This window comes from Choloepus didactylus, chromosome 22, assembly GCF_015220235.1.
Source record: "Choloepus didactylus isolate mChoDid1 chromosome 22, mChoDid1.pri, whole genome shotgun sequence".
NCBI lineage: Eukaryota > Metazoa > Chordata > Mammalia > Pilosa > Megalonychidae > Choloepus > Choloepus didactylus.
In genome coordinates this window covers 28,829,588-28,842,627 of record NC_051328.1, presented here as the reverse complement: position 1 = coordinate 28,842,627, position 13,040 = coordinate 28,829,588, and the positions used below count along the sequence as shown (strand labels likewise).

General features: G+C 38.4%; 1 protein-coding gene across 9 annotated transcripts in view; it reads right to left on the bottom strand.

The window, feature by feature from the left end:
* Positions 1–13,040, bottom strand: part of HYDIN (HYDIN axonemal central pair apparatus protein) — a 534,664-nt gene that overhangs the window by 103,527 nt on the left and 418,097 nt on the right. For all 9 annotated transcript variants that reach the window (XM_037815908.1, XM_037815907.1, XM_037815906.1 and 6 more), the window contains 5 exons: positions 11,849–12,057; positions 11,461–11,643; positions 10,584–10,703; positions 8,910–9,069; positions 8,634–8,806 (listed from right to left, as the gene is read on the bottom strand). In XM_037815908.1, coding sequence (XP_037671836.1) covers positions 8,634–8,806; positions 8,910–9,069; positions 10,584–10,703; positions 11,461–11,643; positions 11,849–12,057 — 845 coding nt within the window. The remainder of the gene's footprint in view (positions 1–8,633; positions 8,807–8,909; positions 9,070–10,583; positions 10,704–11,460; positions 11,644–11,848; positions 12,058–13,040) is intronic.

Sequence of the window (13,040 nt, the reverse complement as noted above, 5' to 3'; positions counted from 1 at the left end):
TGCCAAAAGGAGCAGCCACTTGAAAAAATTTTTTTCCATCAGAGATTATTTTTGCCTCTTCTAAACCTTCATGTAAGTGGAACCATAGAGGGTGACCCCTTTTGTATCTGGTTTCTTTTGCTCAGTATATTGTCTATTAGATTTGTCTTATGTTAGTGTGTGTATCAGTAGTTTGATCCTTTTTTTACTGCTGTGCAGTGTTTAATTGGATGCATATATTACAATTTGTTAATCCATTTTACTGCTGTTTTTTTTCCAGTTTTTGCCTGTTACAAATATAGATGCAATGGAAAATTCTTCTACTGTTTTTTTTTTTTTTCTTTTGTGGACTTAAGTTTTCATTTCTTTTTGGCAAATACCCAGGAGGTAAATTGCTGGGTCACAAGGTAGGTGTATGTTTCACTTTCTAAGAAACTGCCAAGTCTGTTTCCAATGTGCCATAATATTTTATGCTCCTCTCTCATATATTCTCAATGCATGAGAATTTTGATTGCTCCACATCCTCGTCAACAATTGATCTTGTCAATCTTTTAAATTTTAGCCATTCATATGTGTGTGTATGTGTGTGTTTGGTATGTCATTGGGTTATTTTCTGAGGTTTAATTCATATAAATTTAAGTGCACAGGAAAGTGCAAATCAAAACCACAATGAGATACCATGTCATACCCACTAGAACGGCTACTGTTAAAAAAAGAGGAAGTTACACGTGTTAGAGAGGATGTGGAGAAATAGGAACACTCATTCAGCTGCTGCAGAAGACAGTTTGGCAAGTTAAGTAAAGAATTACCATATGGCCTAGCAATCCCACTTCTAGGTATTTACACAAAAGAACTGAAAGCAGGAACTTGAACAGATATTTTCACACTGATGTTCATAGCAGCATTATTCATAATTGCCAAAAGATGGAAGCAGCCCAGGTGTCCATCAACTGATGAAGGGACAAATAAAATGAGGTATATTCACACAATGGAATATTACTCAGAGGTAAAAAAGAACAAAGTTCTAATATATGTGACAGCATGGGTGAACCTTGAAGACATTGTGTTGAGTGAAATAAGCCAGACACAAAAGCACAAATATTATATGGTCTCACTTATATGAAATAAGTGAACTCAGAGTCAGAATTTAGCATACAGGTTATGAGGAGACAGGGTGGGGGTAGGGAATGGAGAGTAAGGGTTTAAAAGGTAGAGAGTTTCTATTTGTGCTGAGGGAAACGTTTTGGTAATGGATGGTGGTGATGGTAGCACAATATTGTGAACATAAATAATAGCACTGCCTTATATATTTGAATGTGGCTAAAAGTGGGAAATTTTAGGTTGAATTATATGTTACTAGAATAAAAATTTTAAAAAAATCCATGGAACTGCCCAATACAGTGAACCCTAAGTTAAACCATGGACTGTAGTTAATAGTACAATTACAACAATGCACTTTCATCAGTTGTGACAAATGTACCATGGCCACGCAAGGTGTTGTTAATAGGATGGTATAGGGGAACCCTATATTTTAAGCCTGGTTGTTCTGTAAGCTCACAATTTCTTTAACTAAAAAAGCACAAAACTTAAGTGTTCAGTTCAATGAGTTTTAACAATGGACTAAACCTGTGTAACCACCACTGAAATCTAAAATATAGAATGTTTCCATTACCCCATAAACTTCATGCCTTCATAAACTTCTTTCATGCCTTTTTTCCTATCAGTTTACATCCTCTTACCCAATGAGGCAACCTAAGATTCCTATTATCACAAAATAGTTTTGCTTCTTCTTGGAAGTCATATAAATGTAATCATATATTCTTTCCCTCCCTCCCTCCCTCCCTCCTTCCCTTCCTCCCTCCCTCTCTCTTTCTTCCCCTACTCTTTCCCTTTCCTCCTTTCCCTCTCTCTTCCTCTCCCCCTCTACCAACTCTTTTCTCTCTCTCTCTCCCTCTGTCTCTCTGTCTCTCTTCTTTTTCATTTGTCTGGCTTCTTTTACTCAACATAACTGAGATTCATTCATGTTTTTGTGTACTGGTAGATTTTTACTTTTTATTGATGAGTAGTATGCTAGTGCATGAATACACCACAATTCATTTATCCTTTCTCCTATTGATGGGCATTTGGGTTACTTCAAGTTTTTGGTTGTTATGAATATAGCAGCTATAAACCTTCCTTTAGAAGTTTATTTATGGACATATGTTTTCATTCTATTGGTAGAATATCTAGGAGTGGAATTTCTGGGTCATAGGATAGAGGTATGTTTAACTTTTTAAGAGACTGCCAAATAGGTCTCCAAAAAGGCTGTGCCATTTAAAATGGCAATCAATAATATATGAAAGGTCTGGTTGCTTCATATACTTGCTAACGTCTCATGTCGTCAGTCTTCCATTTTAGTTATTTCAAGGGTGTGACAGTGTACCTCATTATGGTTTTAAAATCCATTTCCATACTGATTACTGATGCTGAGCATCTTTTTATTGTTCATTGACTCTTTGTATATCTTCCTTTGTGAAGTTTCTGTTCAACTGTTTTGCACATTTTTTGAGGGTTGTGTATTTATTATTGAATAATGGAAGTTCTTTAAATATTCTGGATACAAATCCTTTGTCTTATAGATAGTTTATGATTATTTTACCTCAGACTGTCAATTGCCTTTTCCTTTTCTTATTAGTAACTTTTGATGAACAGAAGTGTTAATATAGCTGGAGTATAATCTGCCAAGTTAAAAATTTTTCTGGTTATTGTTTTGCATGTCCTAAGAAAGCTATGCCTCCTATCCCAAGGTTGTAAAGATATTCTCTTGTGTTTTCTTCTAAAACTTTACAGTTTTAGCTTTTATGTCTGTGATCCATCTCAGATCAATTTTGTTATACTGTGAGGTAGGCGTTATGGTTCATTTTTTTCCTAGTTGGGTATCCACTTGTTTCAGCATCATTTGTGAAAAGATTTTCCTTTCCCAATTGAATCATTTTGGTGTCTTTGATAAAAATCAGTTGACCATCTAAGTATGGATCTGTTTCTGGACTCTATTCTGTTCCACTGATCTATTTGTCTATCCTTCTGCCAATACCAAACTTCCTTGATTACTGTAGCTTTACAATAAGTACTGAAGTTAGGTAACATAAGTCATCTAACTTTGTTCTTTGTCAAAGGTTAATCTAGGTCCTTTGCACTTCCACATGAAGTTTAGAATCATTGTGTCAATTTCTATTTTAAAAACACCCTGCTGGGAAGTGTTAGACTTCCTCACCTGGACTGGTGTTGATGTTGTCACAAACATTGGGACCGACGGTTTGATGTGCCGAGCCCTCTATCGTGGGACTTGCCCTTATGAAACTCGTTACTGGAAAGGAGAGGCTAAACTTGCATATAATTGTGCCTAAGAGTCTCCCCCTCAGTACCTTTTTGTTGCTCAGATGTGACCCTCTCTTTCTCTCTAACTGAGCCACCTCGGCAGGTGAACTCACTGCCCTCCCCCCTACGTGGGACCCGACTCCCAGGGGTGTAAATCTCCCTGGCAACGCAGGATATGACTCCTGGGATGCATCTGGACCCAGCATCATGGGATTGAGAATATCTTCTTGAATAAAAGGGGGATGCAAAATGAGACGAAATGGTTTCAGTGACTGAGAGATTTCAAATGGAGTCGAGAGGTCACTCTGGTGGACATTCTTATGCACTATATAGATAACACCTCCTAGGTTTTAATGTATTGGAATAGCTAGAAGTAAATACCTGAAACTATCAAACTCCAACCCAGTAGTCTGGACTCCTGAAGACAATTGTATAATAATGTACATTACAAGGGGTGACAGTGTGATTGTGAAAACCTTGTGGATCACACTCCCTTTATCTACTGTATGGATGGATGAGTAGAAAAATGGGGACAAAAACTAAATGAAAAATAGGGTGGGATGGGGGAATGGTTTGGGTGTTCTTTTTTACTTTTATTTTTTATTCTTATTCTAATTCTTTCTGATGTAAGGAAAATGTTCAGAAATAGATTGTGGTGATGAATGCATAACTATATGATCGTACTGTGAACAGTTAATTGTATACCATGGATGATTGTATAGTATGTGAATATATTTCAATACAACTGAATTTAATTAAAAAAAAAACACCCTGCCGTGGTTATGATTTGGGTTGTATTGAATATATAGCTCAATCAGTGGAGAATTGAAATATTAATAATACTGAGTCTTCCAATCCGTGAACATGGTATATTGCTAGATTTATTTAGATATTCTTTAATTTCTCTCAGCAATGTTTTGTAGTTTTTAGTGTAGAGGTCTTGCACATATTATTACAATATCTCGTCAGTATTTTATGTTTTCCTGATGCTGTCATAAATGGTGATGTTTCTTTATTCCATATCAAAATTGCTTGCTGCTAGTATGCAGAAATAAAATTGATTTTAATATTTAGACTTCATATCCTGCATCCTTGCTAAATTCACTTGTCAATTTTAGTAGCTTTAAGGAAAAAAGATTCCTTCTGATTTTCTAAAGTAAAGAATCATGTGATCTTCGAATAGACAAATTTCCTTGTTCCTTTCCAATCTTAATGATTTTCACTTCTTTTGGTACCTTATTCCCTAGCACCTGCAGTACAATGGTGAGAACAGACATCTTTGTCTTGTTCCTGATCTTAGAGGGAAAACATTTAATATTTCACCATTAAGTATGGTGCTAGCTTTAGGTGTTTCTTTATAACACTGATGAGGTGCTCATCTATTCCTAGTTTGCCCAAAGGGTTTTTTTAAATCATGAATGTGTGCTGGATTCTATCAAATGCTTTTTCTTCATCCTTTCAAGTGATTATATGGTTTTTCTTCTTTATGCTGGTGAATTAATTTTTTTTAACAATTTTATTGAGATATATTCACATACGATGCAGTCATACAAAGCATACAATCAATTGTTCACAGAACCATTATATAGTTGTGCGCCCATCACCAAAATTAATTTTTGAACATTTTCACTACCACACGCACAAAAGTAATAAGAGTAAAAATTAAAGTGAAAAAGAACAATTAAAGTAAATACTGGGTGCTTGCTTTCTTTTTTTTTTTTTTTGCCCCCATTTTTCTACTCATCCATCCATACATTGGACAAAAGGGAGTGTGATCCACATGGCTTTCCCAATCACACTGTCACCCCTCATAAGCTACATTGTTATACAATTGTCTTCAAGATTCAAGGGTTCTGGATTGCAATTTGATAGTTTCAGGTATTTACCGCTAGCTATTCCAAGTCATTAGAACCTAAAAAGGGTTATCTATACTGTGCATAAGAGAGCCCACCAGAGTGACCTCTCGGCTTCTTTTGGAATCTCTCAGCCACTGAAACTTACTTCATTTCATTTCCCTGGTGAATTAAATCTATTGATTTTTAAATGCTAGACTAAACTTACATTCTGGGATAATAATGTATTATTGTAATGTATTACTACTCCTCCTCCTCCTACTATATCACTGGAGTCTATTTGCCAGTATTTTCTAAAGGATTTTTATATCAATATTCATGAGAAATATTGGTCTGTAATTTTCATTCCTTTTATAAGTGATTGGCAGGTTTTCATTTCAGAATTATACTGGACTTAAAATGAATTGGCATGTGGTCCTTCTTCCTGTTTTCTGAAACAATTTATGAAAAATAGGTATTATTTCTTCTTTAAATGTTTGATGGAATTCTCCAGTGAAATTCACCTGGAAATTCCTTTGTTGTAAAGTTTTTAATGACAAATTCAATTTCTTTAATAGAAATCAAATTTCTTCAATTTGTTTCCAATTTTCAATTTCATCTTATGTTAGTTTTGGTAAGTTGTGTTTGCCACGGAATTTGTCTATTTTGTGTTCATTATTGAATTTGTTGGCAGGAAGTTATTTACACTATTTTCTTATTATTCTTTTAATGACTATAGAGTCTGTAGTGATATCCCTCTTTCATTTCTGATATTAGCAATTTGTGTTTTCCTTTTCCTTTTTTTTTTTCTTTCCTTTTACCTTGATCAGCCCCACTAAGGGTTTATCAATTTTGTTATTTTTTCAAAGAACAAACTTTGGCATTGTTAATTTTCTTGTTTTTTCTTATTTTGTTCCTTTCTACTTTTATCTTTATTGTTTTTCTTATTATTTTGGGATTCATTTACTCATCTTTTTTTAGCTTCTTAAGGTGGAGACTTAAATGAGTTTTTAAAATTTTATTTTTTAATAAAAGCTACAAATTTCTCTTTAGCTACTCCCCACGGATTTTGAAATGAATTTTCATTATTCAGTTTAATTTCTTTCTAATTTCACTTCTGATTTCTTCTTTGACTGAAGGATTATTAAAAAATATGTTTCTAAATTTCCAAATACTGAGGGGGATTTTCCAGCTACCTTATTAATACTTATTTCTAATTTAATTCCATTTGGTCAGAGAACATACTCTGTAAGATTTCAGGTATCCCGTTTCTTCACCTGTGCCTCTTCCTTGATTTTATCCTTGGAATTGTTAGCAAAGCTTGATATGAGTAAGATATATCATTTGTGTGGTCTGATTTAGTAATCCAGTCCTGTGGGTGAGCACATCAGCTTTGTATTGTTTTTATTTTAGTGGTTGCTCTAGGGATTAAAATATATACTCTTATTTTATTAGCATCTACTAAGAGTACAACTAAGAGTTAATATTGTATTACTTTACACAGTGTATGATTCTTGAAATGATAAACCTCTTTTTATAGCCCACTGCCCAATGTATGTACTATTGTTGATATATATTTATATTTTTCAGCTACATATCTTTTAAATCTTGCAATACAGTATTCATATTTTTGCTTTAAACAGTCAATTGCTTTTTGAGGAAATAAAGAGAATAAAAAATAAAGTATTTTATATTTATCCATGCATTTACTATTTCCCATGCTCTTAATTTCTTTCTGTAGTTCTGAATTTCCATCTGCTTTCATCTCATTTCAGCTCAAAGAACTTCCTTTAGCATTTCTTGGAATGCATGTATACTGGCAATGAATTCTCTGTTTGTTTACCTGAAAATGTATTTTACCTTCTTTTTTGAAGTATATATTTTTTGAATGTAGAATTCTGGGTTGATATTTTATTTCTTTCAGCACATGAAAAATATTCTTCCATTGTTTTCCAGTTTCCATTATTACTGATGAGAAATCAGCCAAAATGAATAATTTCATTTCCCCCCATATTTAATATATTGATTTTCTCTGGCTGCTTTCAGTTTGGTTTTCTTTGTATTTATCCAGTTATGGTTTGCTGAATTTCTTGTAAACTGTGTTTATTTTTCACCAAACCTGGGAAAGTTTTATCTATTCTTCAAATACTTTTTTCTGCCCCATTCTCTCAATTCTCTTCTCTTTCTGGGACTGCAATTCAAATGTTAGCCTTTTTGATGTTGTCATGCAGTTTACTGAGGCTCTGTTCATTTTTTCAATATTTTTATGAGGCTTGGAGAGGTTAATTGATGGTCCCAAAGTCATAGATTTAGTGGCACAACTTGGACTGTAATTCAGACCACCTGCTTGACAGTCATAGTTGCCTGTAATATGTACTACCCATGGGAGGTCAGAAAAAGCACTCTGGCTACCTCAACTGTTACTTATAATACTGATTAGTTCACTAATCAGCATTTATCAGGGAATGGGGATTGGTGGTGATGATAAGGGAATGCAAGATACTTGCTGTTTTAGTTTCCCTGGCCACTCAAGCAAATACCATGAATGGGTTGGCTTAAACAATGGGAATTTATTAGCTCATGGTTTTAAGGCTGGGAAAAAGCCCAAATCAAGGCATCATTGAGGTGATGCTTTCTCCTAAAAGACTGGTGGTCTGGGGCTGGCTGCCAGTGATCCTTGGTTCTGGGCTCCTCTGTCACATGGTGGTACATGTTATATCCTCTTCTGACCTCTCTCTTCTCTTCCGTTGACCTTCGGCTTCTTGCTTCCCATGGCTTTCTCTTTCTTTGACTGAATTTCATTCTGCTTATAAAGGACCTAGTAATAGGATTAAGACTCATCCTGATTGAATTAGGTCACACCTTATCTGACATAACCTCATCAAAATGTCCCATTTACAATGGGTTCACATCCACAGGAATGGATTAAGTTTAAGAAAATGTTTTTCTGGGGGCCATACCTCCAAACCACCACATGTGTCGTAATAATATGCTCTCCTAGAAGCCCCAGAAATTGAATTAACATTCAATAAACATTCAGTGATGCAATTCCAGTGAATGAATATTTGAGTTTTACTTTTGGTCTAATATTCTCTATTTGTACCCTAATTTCTAGAGCAAAGAATCTTAACCTTTTAGGGTAGTGGACCCTTTGAGAATCTGGAGAAAGTAGCCCTTCTCCTAAGAAAAATGTGCATATGCACACATTTCTGCAATTGAATTTTGGGTGCTTCCTGTTGCCAATAAAGACCATCCACTGAACCCAGGTTAACCATATGTGAACTAAATAGGTTTACTAACCATCCTGGTTTGCACGGGACTGAGGAATTTCTCAGAATGGAAGACATTCAGTGCTAAAATTCAGAAAGTCCTGAGAAAATCAGGATGAGTTGGTCACCCTAGAACTAAATGATCTCTAAATTCCATTCCACTCCTGGCCTTTGGTGAATCATCCAGACCTCTGACCTGTGCAGCAGGAGCCGGTCAAAATGCAATTGTCTGTGGTTCAGTTCCAGCTCAGGACGGACCCCCTGGCAGCTTATTTTGAAGATGGCTGGCTCTGGGTTCTCTTTGATGCAGCAGACGATGTTGTCTTCAAAGGTACCAACTGCAGTAGGGTAGGCCCATAAGTTCAGCAGCTAATGGAAGCATCAAAAGGAAGCACGTTTATATCAAGGATGCCTAGGCCCCAGATTTCCCAAGAAGGCCTTGCCCTGGTAGGCTTATCTATGTGTAATGTACCTGCTTCTCATTGGGTTTCAGAATCATGGTGGTGGGCTCCAGGAAGTAGGTGTTTGCTTTGACATCATTCTGAAAACAGAAGAACACCTCCACAAGCATTGGGGAATTGTTCAGGATCGTCAGTGTCTCCATGTTGCCTGGGAAAATAGATGACTTGTACCTGGAAATGAGCAAAAACGGGGATGTGGTTGTGAGGATTGAATGACAATTCAGGTAGAAAAAGGAGATTGCAAAGTGCAAGGCAATTTGAAGGGACAGTGTGATTATACTTAGGTGGTAGCATAGTGACTAAGAAAAACAAGCTTTGCAGTTGTGCAGACTTGCACCTGAGAACACTACACTGTGACTTAAACCCCCAAGCCTGGGTTACCTCATTTCTAAAGGGGAGTCGATAATACCTCTTAGTATTGTTATATAAGTGAAATAGTATACTTAAAGCTCTTTGGATGGTTGCAGATATTAAATGTTTGCTTAGTGGTAACTGAACAGAAAAGTAACACAGGAGATGGCACAAGGAATGCCCACAAAGACACACATCAACAGGGATCATAGCACAGGCTGGGAAAGCAAGGACACCACAGTACCCACCAGTGCCCAGAAACAGTCTGAAAAGTTGTGATGGAGGAAGGAAGGACAGAAAGACAGGGACCAAATCAGAGCCAAGGGACACGGAGAACTTTCTGTGTAACTACCACAGATGTGTTGGCCTTGACCTTTAATGGAAAATCACTACCGTCTAGCACTGTACTAACGGCTTCATGCACATTATCCAGTTTAGTCCTTACAAATTTGTGAGGTGAGTGTTGTTATTTTCCCACTTTGCAGATAACAACATTGAGGTTCAGCAAAGTTTAAAAGATATAAAATGAATACCTGGTTATCCTAGGTGTGTGATCACACCCCTCCTGGACCAGCTCCACACCCTGGCTAACTCAGCACTGCCCAGAACACATGTCTGCTTTTCTTGCAAACATCCAGTCTGGCCATCCTGGGCTGACATGCCCTCTCTCTTGGCAGGCACTGGCTTAAGCTGACCTTCCCTGCCTGGACCTGTAGGCTGAGTTGGTGGCCTCCGCCTCACATGCCTGGTCTTGGCCTCCTCTCTACCACCTTTGTATGCTGCTCTTCCTGTTTCTTACTATATTGCAGCCACAGTGGAACTTCCCCCTCTTCCCCAATAAGTGGTTTTTGAGTGGATGAGTGAATAAATAAATGGCTGAACAATGGCTTCATGATTTGGCCTGGACTTGTGAGACTCCTAAGTCCACGCTTCTAAACTTCATGGTGGATGCAGGAAGGAAAGGACGGAAGGGCAGGCATTGGATGCACATGACACACCAGGCATACACCCTCCACTCCCAACACACACACACACATTCACAAGTGCTAATACAAGGCAGCCCTGCTTATTGGCTACAGGGAGCTCTGGGGTGACGCCTAATAAGCAATAAGTGTTTGCACTTATTTTTGTTGTCATCATATTCATAGACTTTTGGAGCTGGCAGGGAGGGACATGTAGACTGCTGTCTCCTGAGAAGAGACCCGAACCCAGCTCCCCTGAATTGTGCTTCAGGAAAACTGAGGCAGCATGCTAAGTTCATCTATGAACTCTACCTGTACTATTTATGAGTCCAACCCCGGAGTTTACCTACTTTGATAAAACAGAACACTTACTTATCTCTTGATTTGCCACAAAGCAGTGGTCCAAAGTAAAACCTCTCCATGCTCATAACATAATTCTTGAAGATGACCTCATTTATCTTCATGTCCATCTTCCGCTGAGCAAACACCACTCTAAACAGAGGGAGGAGGAGAGGCTGTCACCACTTGATGTTTACATGAACCCAACTCTCCCTGTTCAGCAAAACGTCCAGGCATCTGAAGACAGAGTGACTCTTAATTTGAGGACTTTGTTGAGCCTTCATTCCCCTCACTGAGTGAAGACAGTATGGTTTGAACTTGAGAAGAAAGATTCCCAATGCTGTCTCCCATTACAAGGAGCTGATGTTAGAGCCAGTTGGATTCCCTGTTCTAGTGCTCTCAGCTAGAAAAATTCTGGGGAAATCTCCATGGGAAACCAGAAAACTCCTTCTGCTAGATATTAATTAGCTTTTGAGTTCTATGGTCAAATGTGGCTCCTTTGTGAGAATTGCAAAAAAGCTTCATGGGTGGACCAGCTATCCTCCGGGGGGTCAGCCCAGGAGTTCACTTGGCCAGGTGCCTCAGGTAGTGCAGAAACTACACAGGAGTCTTTAGCAGCTCAGAAAAAAAGCCCGCCCATGGGGAAGTCCTGGCAACTTGAAACCTGCCTTGATTTGCTTAATAGTTAAAGAAGCAAACTAACTTGCCAGAAGCAGACTTTTATCCCCTCTTCATACCTATTAACATTCTCTTTACCTCTGGGAATATTGTGTCATGCCCATGGCTCTTAGTCAATGCCCAAGGTGCTGAGGATGCCATGCCATCGTTAAGAGTCATCTTGCTCAGGTGCCATGGAAGAAAACTAGAATTTATTTGTCGACCTTTCCTTTCAAAAGAAAATATGACTTACTTTGGGTCTTGGCAAATGTATGGGTACGTGCAGACACCTCGGCAATAAAGGTGGTACTGGCGGCGTGTCCCAAGGATCTCAAAGGTGAAAGTTTGGTCAAAGTTCCCGAGATCATTAGACGAGAAGTGCACACGCAATGCCACCTCACCATTGGCTGGCACAATCCAACGGAAATGATTCAGCCTGCAAACGACCACAAAGGTTTTTAAAGTGAGAATACTTACTTCTGGCTGAGAGAAGACTAAGAGTGTCCTGCTGGGGTCAGGCCTGGGCCGTCTGCAGGGCCCCACATGCAGGACAGCCCTGCTCCCTTCCCGTGCTGTGACAGCCACCCACCCTCAGGTCTGGGGTTTCCGCCTTCACCTCCCTGGGTGGCTTGGAGGCCCACCTGACGAACTTCTCCTGGGAGAGCTGCCCGGTGAAGTTGTTCTGGTTGATGTCTGACAGTGGGGGAATGGTTCCAGGAGGTCCCCCAGAGAGGCCCTTCCTGTTGAAGGCCATACGGTGTTTTTCCTTCTGAGGCTCGCGGACCTGCTCTGATTTTTCTTTCAGTTTCTGTTTGTTCCCCTTAGAGGGGGCAGTCTGCTCCTCTTGGGCCTTAATTAAAAACGAGCATGAGAAATTAGGCACTCAGCTTACAGACACACGCACGGAAGACAGGCTACTGACAACACGTCTTTGGTGGGGGGTGCAGAGAGAGGGCTACAGGTCCTGGGAGCCCACAGCAGAGCAGGGCCCAGGTTTGTGTTTGGAGAACAGGCCGAGGGCTCTCCTTGGCACCCCATTCCCTGAGAAGGAGATCAGGACCCCTGAGAAAGCTTGACGTGGGCAGGGCACGTGGGGAACTAGTCTTCGCTGCTGACATTGCCCACCACAGCCAGCTGGGCTTCAAGCCTTGAGGATTTTGCGAGGCAGGTACCCCTGTTCCCTTGCTGTCTACTTTCCAATATTTTGTTGACGTCCTCTGCCCACCACCATCTGCTCTCCCCTTCTTTTTGACTTTAGGATTTATACCTTTTTATTTATTTTTTAACCCCTTACTGTTTTGGAAAGGAATAGCAATAAACATTTGTGTTTAATCTGCCAATTTTAATGAGTTCTCGTTTTTTAGTGGTATTTTAATGCTTTCTGATCAATATTTTTCTCTTATTATTTTTTGCCTTTAAATTTATTTATCATTTTCCAACTTCTTATCTTAGAAAACTTTTGAAGTTAAAACCATAGTCAAATAACTAGTTTTACCAGTTGTTAATGTTTAGCCATATTTGTTTCACCTGTCATTTTTTTCTTTTGAACCATTTGAAAGTAAGTTGCAGATATGACACTTTACCCCTAAATACTTTAGTCTTCACAGAAATACATTCTTCTATACTATCACAATACTGTTATCACACCTAAGAAAATGAACAAATAATCATTTGATATCATTCTAGTACACAGTCCATACTAAAATTTTCTTATTTGTCTCAAGTATGTCTTTTATAGCCATTTTTCAAATAAGTATTTAATCAAGTTTCCTATATTGTGTTTTGTCTCTGTTTCTTTAATATCTTTTAATCTAGAACTTTTTCCCCTCCATA